The sequence below is a fragment of the Lampetra fluviatilis genome, chromosome 16, assembly GCF_964198595.1.
Source record: "Lampetra fluviatilis chromosome 16, kcLamFluv1.1, whole genome shotgun sequence".
Lineage (NCBI taxonomy): Eukaryota > Metazoa > Chordata > Hyperoartia > Petromyzontiformes > Petromyzontidae > Lampetra > Lampetra fluviatilis.
In genome coordinates this window covers 8,993,218-9,011,681 of record NC_136290.1, presented here as the reverse complement: position 1 = coordinate 9,011,681, position 18,464 = coordinate 8,993,218, and the positions used below count along the sequence as shown (strand labels likewise).

Below are 18,464 nucleotides of genomic sequence, written 5' to 3'. Positions count from 1 at the left end.
GGCCTTGTGGGAGCCTCCGTACGTCATCGGAACCATAAAAAAACTATTACGTACACATATGTCATCGAAAAGGGAAACAGTTATCAGAAGGGTTAAATGCTCCACCGCTTCCTCCCTGAAGTGTCCAATGAGATTACGAATGAAAAGCTCGTCTGTGTGCAATGGTAATTCACGTTTTATTTCCCTATTCACTAAAGGCACTGCTGCTGTATTATTCATAAGCGTGATACATATTTAATGGGGGGGGGTCCTACATAATGCAAGCGACAAGAAACAAAGGTGAGTTCAATAAAAACAAATGATCTGAAAACAATCCCACCTTCAGAAGAAACTATAGCGCTTGCTCAATTTCTTGAGATTGCTATGTACGCTTATTGTACTGTATAGAGGGAGATCCATTGATAGGTGCCCCACTGACCTCTGGTGACCCTCTTGACCTCTCAACCGTTGATTGGGGTATTGTGAAAGCGAGCGTCCTGTGTCTTAGAGGAGCGTTAAAAACATGTCACGAGTGTATTGATATATAGCACACACGGGGACTCCTCTACTTACGAACATTCGACTTACGTACGTTCAGAGATACGAACAAACCTGTCCATATGTCCAGTTGCCTGTTCGGACCGAGAGTCGTAAGTTCAACCACCACGCAATTGATGGCGGTGGTGGCATCTACATCTGCAGAACGTGGAGAATCAGTAGCATCTACATCTACAGGAGATTATTCAACTTTTAAAGCCATTCCCCGTGTTTAGTGTACACGCCGTACAACATGTTTGGAATCGACAGGGGTAAAGTTGGACTTACGGACAAATCGACTTACGAACAGACCTCTGGAACCTAACTCGTTCGTAAGTAGAGGAGTCCCTGTGTGATTTCTTCCTGTTTTATTATCGTCCGTACGTTTGTCTTCTTTTACTGTTCATTGTAAGCGGCGACACTTCTGTTTCTCTCGTGGGGGGATTTTAATATTTAGACAGCATTGTGGAGGCTTTGAATGACGTTTCTCTCATTATTTCTCCCTGTTATTTGAGTGGAGCATCTATAAACGAATGACCCTGTGTAACTTGATAAATGTCAAAGGCTCAATAATGCAACATGATGACTCTGTACTCTTCCCCCCGCCCCCACTATCCGCCAGCCCTTGCTTGGTGGAAATGACTGCGTGAATCAGATTTCTGGAAAAATCCAACTCGGCAAGGAAGTCCTCTGCACCCTGGAAGGCCACTGGGTAAACACATCATCATTCCGACTCCGGGGGGCGCAGAGACACCGGGGAAACATTCTGGACAACAATGGTGGTGTTTTTGAGTCCGCGATTTTCTCCCTTCACACGCAAGGTGACGTGAATGCTCATTATAAACTAAAAAAACGATTTAAAACATTTTACTAGGTAAGGCCGATTGAGCTATATAGCTATTTTTTCAGAAGCGACCTGGCCACAAATGACAGCTCGATGAAGTGGCTTACCGTGTGGAAATTTATATCAACCCAATACTAAAACGCATGTTGATTCTAAATGTGGAGGGGTAAACCGTATGATCCGGAAACAATCCACGCGACCATGGGGAGAAAGACACGCAACTCCAAATACAACAATAACCGCCATTCGCCACTAAGTGGCGGTGACGTCACCACGACGCTTGTGCCAGGCCATGTGCACCTTGAGGCCACGTGAAGTGTCGAACGCCCCCGCTGGCAGGAGGTCACGGGGGCAGACCCAGGTGCCACGGGTCGACTGACTGAGATGACCGAGATGACTGGTTGATGTACCACCTGTGCCCCCTACTGTGCCAACTTGCTGTGCTTTAGCCACCCGGCGCTCCGCTCATTGTTGTGAGCGTTGCTCCTCCACCCTCCGTTGTTGTTGGAGGGCGACTGCCTCCCTCCAACTGCCCAGTAGTGTCCTTCACGAGCCTCCGCCACAATACAGACACTCGTTGACACACGCGATAGATGCGTTCCTGGAAAAACGTGCGTATCTCAAAATTGCGAATGTCAAAAGCAATTTTCCCATAAGAAATAATGGCAAAGGAGGGGGGTTAGGGGATTTCACTCACACTCGCAGACATAATTGCCTAAATCATCCTCGCCTATATCAATACATTACGCATACACACAATATATTACTCGGTCCTTAACTCTTCACCACCTGTGTTCTCTTGCTTGAGTACCCTCTCATTAATTATATCCCTTCATCACCTGTGCCCCTTCCCCTCCGCATGTTAGACATCCGGCCACCTGTGTTCTTAATGATCCCTTCACACAAGTTACCGTACCGCACTGGCTGCTGGCAACGCCATTGGGTGGTGGTGCCAGGCTGGGCGTGGCGCGTATGTCACATTGCGGGTGACATTATTCCGAAAATTGCCTCTCGTATGTCAATAAAAGGTCTAAATACAAAGCGCCGCGTTATTCCAAAACGTGCGTGCCAAAAAAGCACGGAAACCGAGGATTGCCTGTATACAGGCATACAGGGTCGGGATCGAACCCACGACCTCCTGTATACCAGGCGAGGTAGCTAACATCTCCTAGCCAGCGTCGCGCCCCTGACGCTTTGGCTTGGGTTGGCCCATTCCGTAAGCTAGCGCCGCCACTGCATTGCAGGACCGAGAGGTGTTCATCCAGGACCACAAGACGGGGGCCTCGGAGGAGTTCTGGAATCCGGACGCCGAGGTCAGGGCACGCAGGCTGACGAGGCACCTGGTGCACCTGGAGGAGCAGGGCGACTACGAGTCGGAGAAGTGAGTGACGCGGTGCAAAAGGAACAATTATTGGTGTACTAATGCAATGCTAATGCAATACTTTATCCATTTCCAGTATTTTATTTTCAGTGGGTTGCTTTCCTCTCCTACACTTTGCACTCCGATCGTTTGTTGCTGTTACTTTCTGAGCCCGTGCCCCTGCTGGACATCTGTGAACAAGAGCTTCGTAGATCATCGGATTTATCCAGGATAAATAAAGATTCTGATTTCGAAGACTTCACACCGGGTTGCAGCATTGCTATATTGGCTGTGAACTCACTTATGTTGTCATTACGTTTTCAGGACAAAGACCCCAACCGAAAACTCTGAATCTATCCGTCTCTATCCCCTCTTAACTGAATTGTGACCATTGCTGACCTGTTGGCTGATAATTTATCTATTTTTTTTCCGTGGTAAGGCAGTGTTAATAACAAGTGTTTTTTTTTAGATACATGTTTACATACGCGATGTATGAATTCAGACATCGAAGATATTGCTTTGCCTATTGTTATAGGCTGCTGCAAGTATCCATTGTGGGCAGTACGTAGAGGGCAGTGAAGACAAAGCCATTGTTGTACTCAACTTGATGCTCCCACCTTTACCCATCCGCAATGACCGGCGTGGTTGAGTGGTCAAATGACCCCCATGACCTGCAGGGCGGGGTTGTAGGCCTTCATCCATCAGTGGATTTAGTTTGTTGTCCTCCCCCCGCACCTCCGATTAGCACGGTTGGCAATGTACGGTGCGAAAGAAGTTCAACGTACATGCATACAACGGGGCTGTCTATGACTTGTTCCTCAACCGTAGATGCGAATTACTCGACCGCAGATGCGGCAATTTCAGACGCAAATATTCCACCGGCTGTCCGCGCTGCGGCTCTACAATTGAATGCGTGCTACGGAATGTCGGCACAGTGCGCTAACGACTGCTCCACCGCCCCCCCTCCTCCTCCTCACACAAAACAAACGCACGCACACACGCACACACACACGCACAAGCCAGGCTGTGGCAGCACGTCACGACGGCGATCTCACAGCGGGATCAGCACGAGGCGACGCAGCAGAAGTTCCTGCTGGAGGAGGCCCAGAGGGAGGGGGCTCGCGAGCGCGCCGAGCAGCAGGAGGAGTGGACGCCGTGCCTCTTCGAGTTGGAGCCCCTCGTGGGAGAGTGGCAGTACAAATACGCAGAGTAAGTGCCCCCCCCCCCCCACTCGATTTAAACACGGATCGCTTCATGGCCAGGTTTCCGCCGTTGCGCCGTGTGGCTCTTTCCGAAGTGGTTGTAGGTTCGCGCGGGGGGTGGGGGAGGAGGTTCACAGAGTTGGTGCCGGTCTGACATGTGGCCGGTTAAACGAGCAGTGCCGGCTATCCTGTGCGTTATTCAGCAAAAGGCGATCTGAGAACCCTGCGTCTGTTGGGGGCTTAATTTGGAAACCGTTCCGTGGACGAGCGTTTGCAGGCCTATTTGGTTGATGGGCCCATAGTGTTTATTTTATGGCGGTGGCAAAGCAGACACGTCCATAGACTTACACATTATTTTACCACCGTGTAAGTTTTCGCAATTGTGCTGGATAGATTTGACGTTCTTTCTTCAGGGAACTGAATACAGTTCCTGCTGCAGCACCCAGCCCACGGAGCAAAACGTTGGACTTTAAAAAAAGTAAACCATAAACTATTTTATTTTACCAGGTAAGGCCCAATGAGCTATAAATACATTTTTCCGTAGCGACCTGGCCACAAATGATAGCTCAACGAAGTGGCTTATCACGTGGAAATTAATAGCAGCCAAATACTCTAAACGCATGTTTCTAAATGTGGAGGGAAAACCCGAATGACCCAGAGAACAATCCATGTGACCACGGGGAGAACACTCAAACTCCAAATATACAGACGTCAGAGTCGACATTGAACCCAGGACCTCCTGCATACCAGGCGAGGTAGTTAACATCCCGCCACCGCGCACCTCTCATAAACATACGAACACAACATTGTGCCGAACATGCGGCGTACATCCCGAAAACGCATCGACAAGGGCACATAGCAAACGTCACAGGCATCCGCAGCTGCCTTTCAGGCGCCTCGCCAAAGCCATTTGCACCGTTTCACCCCCCCCCCCCGCCCCCCCCCCGCCCCCCCCCGCCGGTTGCAGCCTGCGTCCGTGGGACCCTCTCAACGACATCGCGCAGTACGAGCAGGACGGCGTGATCCGGACCCACGTGCGGCACGACTCGAGCGTGGCGCGCTGCGCCAGCGCCCTGGGGCTCAGTCCGAGCGCCGCCCGCTCCTTCCTGCAGCGCCGCCGGGTGAGTGCGCATGGCACAACGACACCCCCTGAACCCCCCCCCCCCCCTTCCCGTAAAGGGCGGCCGTTTAAACGGGCGCGCCGGCGGTTTGTCGATGGGCGGTGGGATAAAGCGCAGGGTGCTCGTGACTCCCTGTCTCTTTCAAAGTCGTCCTGGGTCAGAGTGAAGGAGTCGCCCAAATAGCTTCATAGCAGCTCTCTCTCGGAGCTCACCCGAGTAGAGGCCCTTTGGCCAGCAGTGGGGGCTGAACAGGAATTGCAGGGTTGCATCTTCACGTGTTTTTTATCGGGTAGGAGGGCAGCAGTGGCACAGTGGCTCACGCAGTGCCCAACGAACCTGGCTACCTGTGTTAACTTCCTGGGCGTGGCTAACATCAATCTTGCCATCGTTGGGGCACATCAATCATTCCTTCCTCCTGAGTTTCGATCTGCATTCTTCCCTGCTTGGTCCTTTCTTTGACATTGCCTGTCCAGCTGACACGCAGTCTCCCACATTCGCCTTGTGCACTGCACTATGAACCTGATGACCTGAGTTTTATTGCCGGCCACGGCTAACATCAGTGGGTGAGTGATGTCTGAACCAGTGCCGCCGGGTCAGAAATAACACCTTCCCCTGCCGCCCCATCCCTTCACCTACCAGCACTGACCATCACGGTAAAGTTTGGGCAAACAAAACCACTTAACATATTACGCATTATGAAAAACTGATGGGGAGGGAATCGTTTATCAGTTTAAGAGAGATGCAATTATGTTGCATGTGGAGTCTAACCAAGCAAGATCTGAAATTGCAGGGATCGCTCGCATGTTACTGATGATAATAACGCTGCCTGTGATAATAAATTACAACCCTGTGTCAAAACTCTTCATCTAGGCCTCCCGGTGCTTTATGAGGGTTGTGGAATCTGAAGGAAAATGTAATCTTTTCTTCAATAATTCCATTATAGCTTAACGGTGTGGATTGCAAATTGACTGAGTTGTTTGCATAAATGGGCACTTCTGGTTGAACAAATTGTATTGCAAGATGACCGATAAGAGAAAAATACAGAACTATATGCAGCATAGAGTGAGTTACTGGGAAGCTGAAATTCCCAAATGAAATTTTTACTTAACTTTCATGACTACAGGAATTCATATTCTTTGTTTTTTTCGGTAAAGTTACGTAAATAATTAAATTACAAATAAAATAAAAAAAAACCCACGACGTTTCGATCGCAACACAAGCGGTCTTCATCAGGCGGTAGAGAAAAGAGGATTTTTTTTATTTTTTTTTATTTTCTATCTACGTGACTTTACCGAAAGAACCAAAGAATATCCCAAATGAAATGTTGAATAACTCTTGAGTGGATTAGTTTAAAATGTTGATAAAAGGATGGGATTGCGAGTAAACTTCTTTGTCGCGACTTTGTCTAGGGAACTATTGCTCCGACCGCCTGTAGAATCTGAGCCCTGAGCGTTTCCGGAGGGCGAGCGTGTTGGATTGCCGCGTGGGTCTTCCCTGTGATGGGCGAAAATCAATCGCGTGCAGAGATCGTCCAAAGACGAGAAGAGGAGCGAGCGACGTGACCAGGAGAGCCGGGCATCGACACCCGACCTCGATCACCGCGACTCTTCCGACATGGACGGTGCGATGTGGGCAGCACAACACGGCGCGAACCGCCATTGCGATGATGCAGAAATGTAAACATGGGACGGCCCTCTTTGTCAGTCCACCGCTTGGAGGCCTCCAAACGCCGTACGGATTGTGAGGGTTTATTTGACCATGCTTCACCGCGCTGGTCGGTGCAGGGTGGTCAAGGGCGGAGAGCATAGACGTTGGGTGCGTGGAAGGTATAGGAGGTCCCTGCTTTTACGACACAATGCGTTCCCAGAAACCTCATCTTGTCGTAATTCAGATCATCCTAAATCGGACTCCTATTTTTCCTGTTGACAGCAGAAATGGTGTAAACATCACTTGCTGATGTGTTTTTCCTTTTATCAGCCATATTTGAGGGTTTAATAGGTAAACATCCACAAAAAACACTTTGAGAAAAACAAAAGCTCCACGCCCAAGTCACATGAGTATGCGTCTTAAATCAAGTTGCTGTGTCCTAAATCGATCCGTGGTGGCATTACGTCGTAAATTTTGATCGTCGTAAACCGGAGACCGCCTGTACAATAGAAGAATGCATTTTGTAGCGCTGCCCTCTGCTGCCCACCACATAGCCACGCTAGCCTGTTTGTTGCATGGTGGCCACCCATCCCAGCACTTATCCAGGCACGACCCTGCTTGGCTTCCGAGATCTGATGAGATTGGGCACATTCTAGGCAACCAACAGACACACGATCTCTCTGTTCAAATGGGCGACGGCGGATGCACTCGTCTCTGTTGGTGGCCCCTAACCAGTGGTGATACTTCCACATTCCCTTGGCAGGTGCCATGCTGTTCATTGATTGACTACAAATATAGCAATGCCCCGATTTACGCCTCCCACTTTTGCGCCGTTTCACAAATATGACGTCACTTTATTATCAACACCGCGACTCGATTTGCGTCGCCTCCAACCCGCACACACGTCGCCGACAGCATCGTCTGTCCTTTCTCGTTACGCGTCGCCTCTCAGCCCTCGCCTCCACCACCTACCCTGTCAATCGCTTCGATTTACGTCATTTCGATATTCGCCGTGGCACCTTTCAGGAACGCATCCCCCGACTTAAACCGGTGGTATAGCTGCACCGTCGTTGGTGTGGAGCCGTGAGGTTTTTAGGCGTTGTACCTATAAGCGTGTTGATTCGTGTGTCCAGAAGATGGCGGTGTTGGAGTATGCTTGGGATTTATATGGTCGAGTACAGAAACTCCTCTACTTACGAACGTTCGACTTACGTACGTTCAGAGATACGAACAAACCTGCCCGTATGTCCATTTGCCTGTTCGGACCGAGAGTCATAAGTTCAACTGCCGTGCAATAGATGGCGGTGGTGGCATCTACATCTACAGATTATACAAATTTTTAATCCATTCACCGTGTTTACTGTACATGCCGTACAACATGAGTAAAGTAGGACTTCAAACGAATCGACTTACGAACAGACCTCTGGAACCTAACTCGTTCGTAAGTAGAGGAGTCCCTGTACTCGTCACATACTTTCCTCACACATACCACCCCTCATGGTACTGGCCAAATATCCCAGTCCAGGATGCTTCGGGGAGAAAAAAAAGCCGAAAGGCTTGGGGAGGCTTTCCTCGCTAAATAATTGCCATTATTGCTATTTCTCCAGATGACCACCACCAGCCACATGTATTTCAGTGTCATAATAATATTTTCAATCCAAATTCTTGTATTCGGAGTCACAATCAGAATCTTTATTTGGACAGGAGGAATCCGATGAGCTATAAAGCGTTTTCACAGATGTCCAGTATTTTCACAGATGTCCGTCCAGTGGCGTTAGCAGAATTTCACGAACGTCCACTTCAGCTGAAGTGAGACAGGTTTGAGTCTCTTAAGAACTGTTGCACATGTAATAGTAATCTACAACGCTGTGTCACGCTGTGTGATTAATGCTGCATGTTGCCTTATTCTGTACACCGTGCTGTTCCAGAGCCAAGATGCCACACTAAAATGCACAGAGGGGACATGCAGGAAGTCTTCACTGTGTTGAAATCCATCAGAAAAACGCAGGATGACATCTGCAGGTAAATATTCTCTACACGGTAAGCTTTGATAATTGGTTTTTTACCCTTCTATCTGGCAACAAAACTGACACCTTTTTACAAGGAGTCATGTTTGCATAGACCGCAATACCTGCAGTCATAATACAAACAAAAGACATAACTCTGATAATGTGTGCCTTTTGGCGTCATCTGGTCCGACCCATGTGAGACTAGGCTCTAAGGAAAGCTGTCTCGGGTGTGGACCAATCAACTTCAAGGACAGTGCACATTATCAGAGTTATGTCTTTTGTTTGTATTATGACTGCAGGTATTGTGGTCTATGCAAACATGACTCCTTGTAAAAAGGTGTCAGTTTTGTTGCCAGATAGAAGGGTAAAAAAACAATTATCATATTTTTACTGGCAAATGAGGTTCCCATAGTGTACTGTAAGCTTTTTAAAAAAAAAATGTTGAATCGTAACATTTAAACCACGTTGTAGTCACAACGGAATGCACGGTTACCATTGTCACCGCACGCCAGTAATGTTTTATGAAGGTTCTGTAGTAAGCCTACTATTCACACAGCAGCATAAATGGGTACGCCGTTGGTTTATGGGCACAACGTGTGAGGTGGGGTAAAGTGCGGGAACTCCCATCTCTTCCAGGATGCCCGACCACCGTGAGATGATCCGAGTAAACTCCACAGAGGGGCTCACTCGTGTCACCTCTAGTGGAGGCCCTTTTCCGCCGGCAGTGGCGTGGGCAAGCAATTTCAGGGCTGCACCTTCACCATGCATTGATACCCAAGGATGACCCTTCTCTTGCCCATCAGAATCTTTATTTAGACTGGAGGAGGAATCCGATGAGCTATGAAGCTCTTTTTCACAGATTTCCATTATGGGCGGGTGCGCAAGTAACAGCAAATAGTACAACAACACCGATAGCAGTGCAATATAAAGGAAAAGTTGAGCAAGTCACTAATTATGAATAAATAACATATTTCTGAGGTCGGATTTATCAAGCTTGAGCAGGGCAGCAAAATCAACAGACCACACAGTTGTCCCTCAATATAATGGCACATTAACAACCAAACTACTTCACCTGTAACAGTGAAATATTAAACAATTTGCGCTCAGCTCACTACATAGGTGCACGTCGTTCACTGTCAGGATGCCCCCAGTTGCCAACTTTCTGGCAGGACCTGAACAATGCACAGTTTTTAGCAGTAACAAACGAAAGCCACTGAAAATTAATCCTAAATTAATTACTCTTCATCAAGGGTCTGAAAGGGGAAGCGTGAGTGTGGTTCAACATGGATTTTCATTCTTAAACCCACAATTAATGTGATCCGCTGCTGGTAAAAATTGTAAGGAGCACAAATTGACTTTCGTATTTCCTTTTAACATACGTTGTGCCAAAAGTACATCTGCCATACGTGACGCAAAGCACTGTTATCGTAAATCAGCACTCTGTTACATCACATGCATTCATGGGTGTAGCAACTGTCAGGTGTTGTATACAATAGGTGACATTGGAAAAGGGGAACTATAATCTGTCACGAGAAATAGTTTCTCTCGGGGCGCCGCGGTGGCGAGATGTTAACGGTCTTGCTTGGTATACAGGTCGTGGGTTCGATTCCGACCTTGACGCCTATATGTTTGGAGTCTGCACGTCTCTCTCCCCGTGATTGCTGCGATTTTCATTCTGTTTTTCCCTCCACATTTAGAAACTTGCGTTTTAGAGTTTTTGGCTGTTATAAATTTCCACGTGAAAAGCCACTTCGTTGAGCCAGCATTTGTGACCAGGTCGCATCTGGAAAAAGAGCTGTAGAGCTCAGTGGGCCTTATCTGGTAAAATATATATTTTTTGCTAAGTTTAAGAAGCTGTGCTCTAATAGACGAGTCAGCACAAAGGATGGTTGGTCACAAATGATGAAATATCACGTCTGGTGTTCTGGTCGCATCGCTCGTTACGCACCACACACTCGGCACAAGAATGTCCCAGTTCTTTAAAACGCCGAACACTTCCCCCTTTGGTGTCGAGTTTGAGTCTGTTTGACGCGCAGAAAACAACACACATTTGCAATGTAAATTCCGACAGTCCCTTTAAGATCTTTCAACACAAATAACCGGCTCTGTGTGGCCTGTGGCGTGCAGCAAGGTGAAGGAACTCGTCCGACAGACCTCGGTGCCAAAGGCCGCCAGGGAAAGGCGACCGTCCAATCGCGAGTGGCTGCTCCTGTGCTTGCTGGTGATCTGCCAGGCCCTGCTCGCCTACGTCCTCAAATAGCGGCCGCCTCGGGTTCTCACCCCTCTAAGCCAATGGACTGTGCTCAGAGTGTGGGACACTGATGATGGGTAGGTGGGATTGGGGGCGGCGGGGGGAGAAGGGCCATGTCCCGGAGGCGTGTTGGGTGCAGGGATATCCGAATACTACTGTGTAGGTTCCACGGTTGCGCTGCAGCATGGCTCTGCGATGTGTTTTTCGGGTTGTACCGCGCGCTTTTGGGCACGATGGCCGGCGTTTTTGCTCCGCGTGTTTGGAGCTTCTTCAAGTCATCTGGAGGATCTCTCTCCCGAAAACACGTTGGAGAGCGATTGGATATTCCAAGTTTGAACTCCGATTACTCACGGGGCATTTCCACTTACAAGCCACACGTACAATATCTAACCCGACGTTAATTTAAATTAATCTGTGCTTGACCAATACTGTCATGGTTTATGGAATTGAAGAGAGCACGGTTTGAGCCCTACCATGGGCAATCCATTTCTCCGCACCAAAACATCCTACTACTACGACCACCACTACGACATAATTATTTTCACAGATTTTCTTTAACGGATATCTTGTCCTACAAAAGTGCTTAATATTAGCTAAACCCATTGAGTTTCAAGACAATATATTTATTATTTGACGTGGGTGAGCAACGATTGAGCTGACTCCCCGGTTTACATGGGGGATGCATTCCTGAAAGGCGCGAGGAGGAATATCGAAACGACGTCAATCGAAGCGATTTGCAGGGTAAATTTCGATTTAAAGCTTTCGTGACTGCAGGGATTAATTTTCTTGGTTCTACGTGACTTTACCGAAAGAACCAAGAATAAGTTTCATGAAGTGGTCTTCTTGGTTCTTTCGGTAAAGTCACGTAGAATGGAAATAATAAAATAATAAAAATAAAACATAATAAAATAATTCCCACGACGTTTCGGCCACAACGCAAGCAGCCGTCCTCAGGTGAAGAACAGGTCTTTCGAGAAGACAGCGTCTGAATGAATTCACATGCACCAACCTTGCAGAGTCTGAATGACTCTGTCTTCTCGACAGACCTGTTCTTCACCTGAGGACGGCTGCTTGCGTTGTGGCCGAAACGTCGTGAGAATTATTTTATTATGTTTTATTTTTATTATTTTATTATTTCCATTCTACGTGACTTTACCGAAAGAACCAAGAAAATGACTTGCAGGGTAGTTTGTGGAGGCAAACGCCGAGAGGCGACGGACAGCAAGAAAGGACGGGCGATGCCGTCAGCGACGTGAGTGTGTGGGGTTGAGGCGACGCAAATCGGATGGCGGAGTTGATAATAAAGTGACGTATTTGCGAAACAAAGTTTAAAAAAATGGGGAGACAAAAATCGCGGTATTACCGTAACCTCATATTTAACCACCACTGCGCACATGCATGTATACGTGTATGTGTCAAGGTACATGCGCATGGCTGTATATATGCATGTATGTATGTGTGTATATGAATATATATGTGGGTTATCCACGTATGGATTCTTCCAAATTTGACGAGTCGGCATGAATTCAGTCGCGAGTCAAGTCAAGGAATGGGTTATTGTTGTTCGTGCAGCATCGCAAACGTCTGCAGGAGGCACAGGAGCCAAATGCATACAACATACGTGAGCAGGAGAATGGGATTTTAATTGAACTGATGCATTGTTCTACACCAAGTGCGTGTGCAAGGTTGGTGCATGTGTATTCGTGTGTATATGTATCTACATATATTACACGAGTATATTCATAGCGCGTGTTTGTAGCAGAGTGTGGTTATCGCACTGCGCTACAAAAGCCTGGAAATCGAAGTTGAATCCCCGGCCACGGATAACGCCAGTGGCGAATACCTTAACCTGTACAGAGCCTCCCCTAGGTCAACTCCACCTTAAATGAGCACCTGGTGTAGAGTGAAAATCAGCACCTGAGAAGACAAAGGCTGCCAGCTGTCGTGCCGGCCTTATTTGAATGTATCTATTTGTAGTTATGTATCTACACCTATGTGTGCATCAGTATTCATGTACCTACATGTAAACACGTGAACACTTAAGACTTGGCTGTATATGTATGTGCACTTGTATATGGATGTGTATATAGACATGTACATATACGTGTGCGAAGGAGATGTTGACCTCTTTCATTTGAATTCAACTATAGACCCTCTCACAGTTCTACAACCGAATGATGGCCACTCCACCAACAGTACTGAGTAGAGGAGTTTCAACAGCACGCATTGGCGTGCACCGTGTGCGTACAACAAAGCTCTTGCAGCGCAACGGGCTCGTCGCACCAGGGGGTCGGATGCGCCCGGAACGTCGGACTCCGAAATAAACGCGCCAGACTCGGCGTCCGCTCGCGGGGATCAAGGGTGAGAGTTCAGGAGACGGCGGGGGGCGTGGGTGGCGTTCTTTCCCCACGGGTGCTCTGGCGGTACACATCGGGCAGAGACGTCAGCTGCAAGACCCAATGGTTCTCGTGCTCCCGCTCCGGTCCGCCACCGATGAGCGCTTGGCTCGCGACGGCGCATCGGCAATGCCTCGCTGGCAGACACCCATCACCGGCTCTGCGCGGTGTCACCGGGGTGGGTGTCACACTCCAGGTTGGCGTTGCGACCCGGCAACATACCGACGGGCTCACTCGCCGCCCCGAGACGTCATCCAGCCGGCGTTACGCGGTGCGCCTCGCACGGACGCCCACGGTCGCGCGTTGCTAACCCCACCAAACCGAGGTCCTAACCCGCCCTCTTTGTCTACGGCCTCAAAACACTCACACGAGTCTTCCCACGAGTGCTTTGTGGTGGTTTCCCATGACGACACACCGCGTGTAACCCACAATGCACGCCTACTCTCAGCGGCCCCTGCGCCAACTTCAATAGTTGATCTCGTTAAGAGACGCTATCCCGGGGTCTTCTCCCCTGCCACAGCACCTGTCCTACGCAAGGCAGTGCCTATGGCTTTGACGTACATGCGCGCGTAACGCTGTGCCAGTTATTACTGCGCCCTCGGTCAACACAAACACACGGTCCACCCCCTCGTCCACCCCGTAACGCGCGACCCATAAAGCACCGGCGAAACCGGTCACTTTGGAGGAAACTGTTCGACGGATTTATCGTCTCCCTGCAATCCAACATGACCAAAGTTCCACGTGTCCACTGTCCAGTATTGCTGACCAGATGAGAAGCTCTCTTGCAACAGGGCTGGTCCGTTGTAGTTAAAGCTGTGTGGCAGATGAGGACGACCCTGTAAGACAAAGTTCCACATTATTGTCCTGGACAGAATTTGGCAGCCAAAGGGCCGAGTTTGCGTCCAGTCGGTGAGTGACCATATTTCCAAACAACGTCGGCTCTGCCGAGGACAGGTAAAGAGCCCGCATAGTCTCCTGGAGGTGCGTCCACTTCATGTGAAGCTATCCTGCTGGTTCACGAGTGCAGGTGCAGCTCCTCAGCCTTTGTTTTCCCTCCACGAGTGTTCGGGTCTGATGTGTGAGAGAGATGAGCCGGGCATCTGGAAGGGGTTGATTGACACAGGAGCTCCTCTGCACGTGCTCCAGCATTCGGTCCATTGTAGCCACTGCTTGCATCTGGTTTGCTCAACTATCAAAACGTGGGTTTTGATAAAAACGAGATTTTTTTGACAGTGGATCCTTCCAAATATACAAACAAATTGTCAGCAGGACTGTGGCACAAACATTTTGGGGCAAGGTGCGTTGCGATTTAGCCTCTCCCATGAGGTTGAGAAGACAACCTGATGTAATGGGTAATCTATGTTCTACACGCATAAAGAGGAAACAAATAGGCGACACAAGCTTTCTTGTGCCATATCAAAACAAAAAATTGAATGTCACAGCATACAGGTTCTTAGCAATATATAATCACTGTTCCTATTGTCACGCTTGGTTTTAAATGTTTTGAAGTACGTGTGGCAGAATTAATCATCCAACTCCATCGCCGTGACAATCCCCCGCCGAATGATCGCGATACAAGATCTCTAATTCAATAACGTTCTTGTCTTAAGACTGCTGTGAATCGTAGCGCCACTCGTGGATAAAACAGCCGCGTGATCTCACTACCATATTTCATTTACACATGGAGCGAAGAACGTGTGTTCTTATGCACGTTATTTGGTGCACCTATACCGTGAGCCAAAGAATCAAATGATGAACCGATGAATCGATGCGTTGTTCCACCCGGACTAAGTGCTGTTAATGTTTCATCTTGTACAGGTAACTATTGAACTTGAAGTCAAGTCAAAGGGTCTCTCTCCCCGCTCATAATGTGCAATGAGGACCCAGCTGATCTCCACCGAGCCATTGGTGGGACTTCCACACACAACTCCTTTGATGGAGGTAGTTCTCTCTGCAGGAGGGTCTGGTAACTTATATGGGTATCCTTCCAGTGTCTTGCCTCTGCTCGTGTGTATTATATACACTGTTGACAATTCCATTTCTGTATCTCAGTACACACAGGGTCAGACAGGATATCAACAAGGTGTAAAAGTATACACCCGCCGGCGACCAAATAGATTGTCGCGATTCGTTTACCATTGAGGCTAATGTGAAATCATTACGTTAAACAAACACATGAAACACACTGATTATTATTACATATGTATTGAGATCATGAATCGATATTAATCAATCGATACATGACACTGCCAACATCAACGCACGTCCATGCCTCTATGCCACGTACTCTGGTGGCGCAGCTCTGAAGGAAGGGCATAGATGTTGACTTTTACATGCCAAAACGTGGAGAATGACTGATGAACGAGAGTTTGTGACCATACACCTGTTGACTCATGATGCTGACATTCTCGTGTGCAAATGATTCACAATTACATTAGATTGAAAACGATGTCACACATTCAGCACAAATTGAGCCAACGAAGAATTTGAAATGCAGATTTAAACATATCTATATAAAACTCAACACGCACGTTTTTCATGTTGGCCAGTTTGCCTCAAGGAATCTATGCTCGGCTAAGACTCACCCACAGCAGCCTGAACAGACCAGTCTGATTCTTCTGCTTGTTTGTCTTCAAACAAGGAGACCCGGTTTAACACGCAGACTTGAGTACCAGGTTTACTCTCCCAACACACCGGGTGTGCTGAAGAAGCAACTCTTTGCCACGTTTTGTTTACGTGACAAACCTTTGTAACTGGCTGTCGAGCGGTGGTCGTGGTGGGTTAACGACACATTTATATTTATACGCGATCTAACCCCAAAAAAATGTTATTATGAAAGAGACTAAGCATTGGGCCACGATTCCAACCACGTGTAGAGTCATGGGGTCAACAGTCGGGGATGGATGCAGTCAACAGAGTGCCTCACTTGGGTCAAATTCAGTGCCAATGTCTTTGTAACAACAACAAAAACATCTTTGACTGACAGCAGTGGAGGGTAGGAAAAGGCAGAAGGGGTGGTAGGCGATGAAGGGTGAAGAGGAAAGGGCCGAGTCTACAAATGCCAAGCACCGTAGAGGATAGGGGACCCCTCCTGGAATGTCCCAGGACCATCTCGGAGCCGAGGAGCTCACTTTGCCCAGTGGTAGCTCAGCGTAAGAGCACACTCCACCGGTATGGGAAAAGCGCGGCAAAAACCCGCGTTGAATTTCACTTCGTGTCGAGCTTGGATGAAGACTTTGATGATAATTACAGCTCAACAAGGGCTCAAATTAGAGATTAATAGTCAACATTCCAACAGTTTTCCTCATTGTTGAAATCCCTCCACCAACTCTGGCACATGACAAAATGTAACTTCTGCAACTTTCCATGTTTTCTCGTATTTCTTACTTGGCTTCTTTTTAACACCACACCGTGTCGTGTGGATTCGTTGCAAGGCAGGTAAACACGAAGCCCAAAGGCTCCAACTTTCAAAATGCTGCTCACAACACAAGACACCATTCACCCAAGCCACCAGCCTGCTGATGCAAGCATCGTCTCCGATCGTTCACGTGTATTGATCCGTGTCCATTATGTACAGCGTTAGCGTCGTTGTCACCATATCCGTGAGCTTGTGAGTGTACATGTTTGCTTCTCGGGGCTTGAGCAATAACTGTATGTTTTGTTATAATGTAAGTGGCGTGAAAAGTGTGTAAGGATTCCAGCTTGCGTTTACATGCGTCAAATGTAGTCCATACAACTGATTTTATTTTGTTGGATAAGCCTTGATTTAGAAACTCACAACCCTGTCTATGAGTGGGAAGCAGTGTCTGCTGTTCAGAAGTAAAAAAAAAACATTAAAAGAGCAATCTAAACTCAGCATTCAGAAGTAAAAAAATGGCAATTCAGAGGAGCCGTCATTCATCGCAATGCAACAAATTCCCAGAATGGCGCCACTCAATTGCACCGAATATACTTGCAAGCAGAACCGGCCCTAGACCTTTGGGGGCCCTAAGCAAAATTTGGTTGGAGGCCCCTTTGATGTATGATTTTTTTCACCCACTCGCTAGCAGTGACTCTAGGGGGCCCTCTGCTGGCCACGGGGCCCTTTGCAATTGCAAGGGTCGCTTAGTGGCTGGGCCGGCTCTGCTTGCAAGCCAGAGCAGCATACATTCGATATCTGTGCGACTGTTGACTTGCGCTTTCGATCACTGAAATGTGATTAAGGTTTTTAGTTACATCATTGCAACCCTATGAGGTTGCAAAGTTAACCCTGCACAATGTTTACATTACATATTGGGCGATATTTCCATCGGTAAAGGACAATGTTAAACAACAATGTTGGATTTTATGTTAAAATACACATATAAACAGCATTATAGTATTTTAGACGTTTATCTCAATACTTACCCAACTTCTAGATTTGAAGCTTTCGTGACTGCAAGGATTCATATTCTTAGGTTTTTTCGGTAAAGTCACGTAGGTAAAAACATTTAAAATTAATAAAAGTAAAATGAAAATAAAAAATCACGACGTTTCGGAGGCAACACAAGCTTCCGTCTTCAGGTGGAACCGTCACAGCCCGACAGCTGTATCACCTGAAGACGGAAGCGTGTTTTGCCTCCGAAACGTCGTGATTTTTTATTTTACTTTTATTAATTTAAAAAAATTTTTACCTACGTGACTTTACCGAAAAAACCTAAGAATACTTACCCAACTATGTAAATGTAGATAATTCCATGGATGTGGCTGAAAGATGGGGAAATATGTATTTGTCTGCAATAATGTGGCAGTGATTTGACATGTACTGTTGTAGCGGAACATGTTTGCACAAATATAATGTGTTTACACAAAACAGACTGCGTACTCATTCACCCCTCCCCCCGCGCCCATATTACGTACTTGAATTTACCATTGAGAATACTGGAATAAAGGATAATATCCTGCCCTTTAACAATCCACTGCTGACGGTCTGACCAAGCTGTGTTGGTGGGGAGAGGGAACCCAGGATATCACTCGCCACTGATGTCAGCCATGGCCGGGAATCAAACTTGGGTCACTGGGTTCTTAACGCAGCGCTAACCGCTGCACCACCACTCTGCCCCCATTTACAACGTATACCTGTTAACTTTACAATAACTG

General features: G+C 47.6%; 1 protein-coding gene across 5 annotated transcripts in view; it reads left to right on the top strand.

The window, feature by feature from the left end:
- The window catches only part of OSBPL5 (oxysterol binding protein like 5), a 125,183-nt gene extending 107,006 nt beyond the window's left edge, over positions 1 to 18,177 (top strand). For 4 of the 5 annotated variants that reach the window (XM_078863638.1, XM_078863637.1, XM_078863636.1 and 1 more), the window contains 7 exons: positions 1,139 to 1,228; positions 2,605 to 2,741; positions 3,744 to 3,929; positions 4,890 to 5,043; positions 6,568 to 6,664; positions 8,619 to 8,712; positions 10,827 to 18,177. In XM_078863638.1, coding sequence (XP_078719764.1) covers positions 1,139 to 1,228; positions 2,605 to 2,741; positions 3,744 to 3,929; positions 4,890 to 5,043; positions 6,568 to 6,664; positions 8,619 to 8,712; positions 10,827 to 10,959 — 891 coding nt within the window. In that variant the 3' untranslated portion in view covers positions 10,960 to 18,177. Of the gene's footprint in view, positions 1 to 1,138; positions 1,229 to 2,604; positions 2,742 to 3,739; positions 3,930 to 4,889; positions 5,044 to 6,567; positions 6,665 to 8,618; positions 8,713 to 10,826 lie in introns of those variants that run through there. The other variant, XR_013637432.1, reaches the window with a different exon arrangement.
- Positions 18,178 to 18,464: the final 287 nt, after the last annotated feature.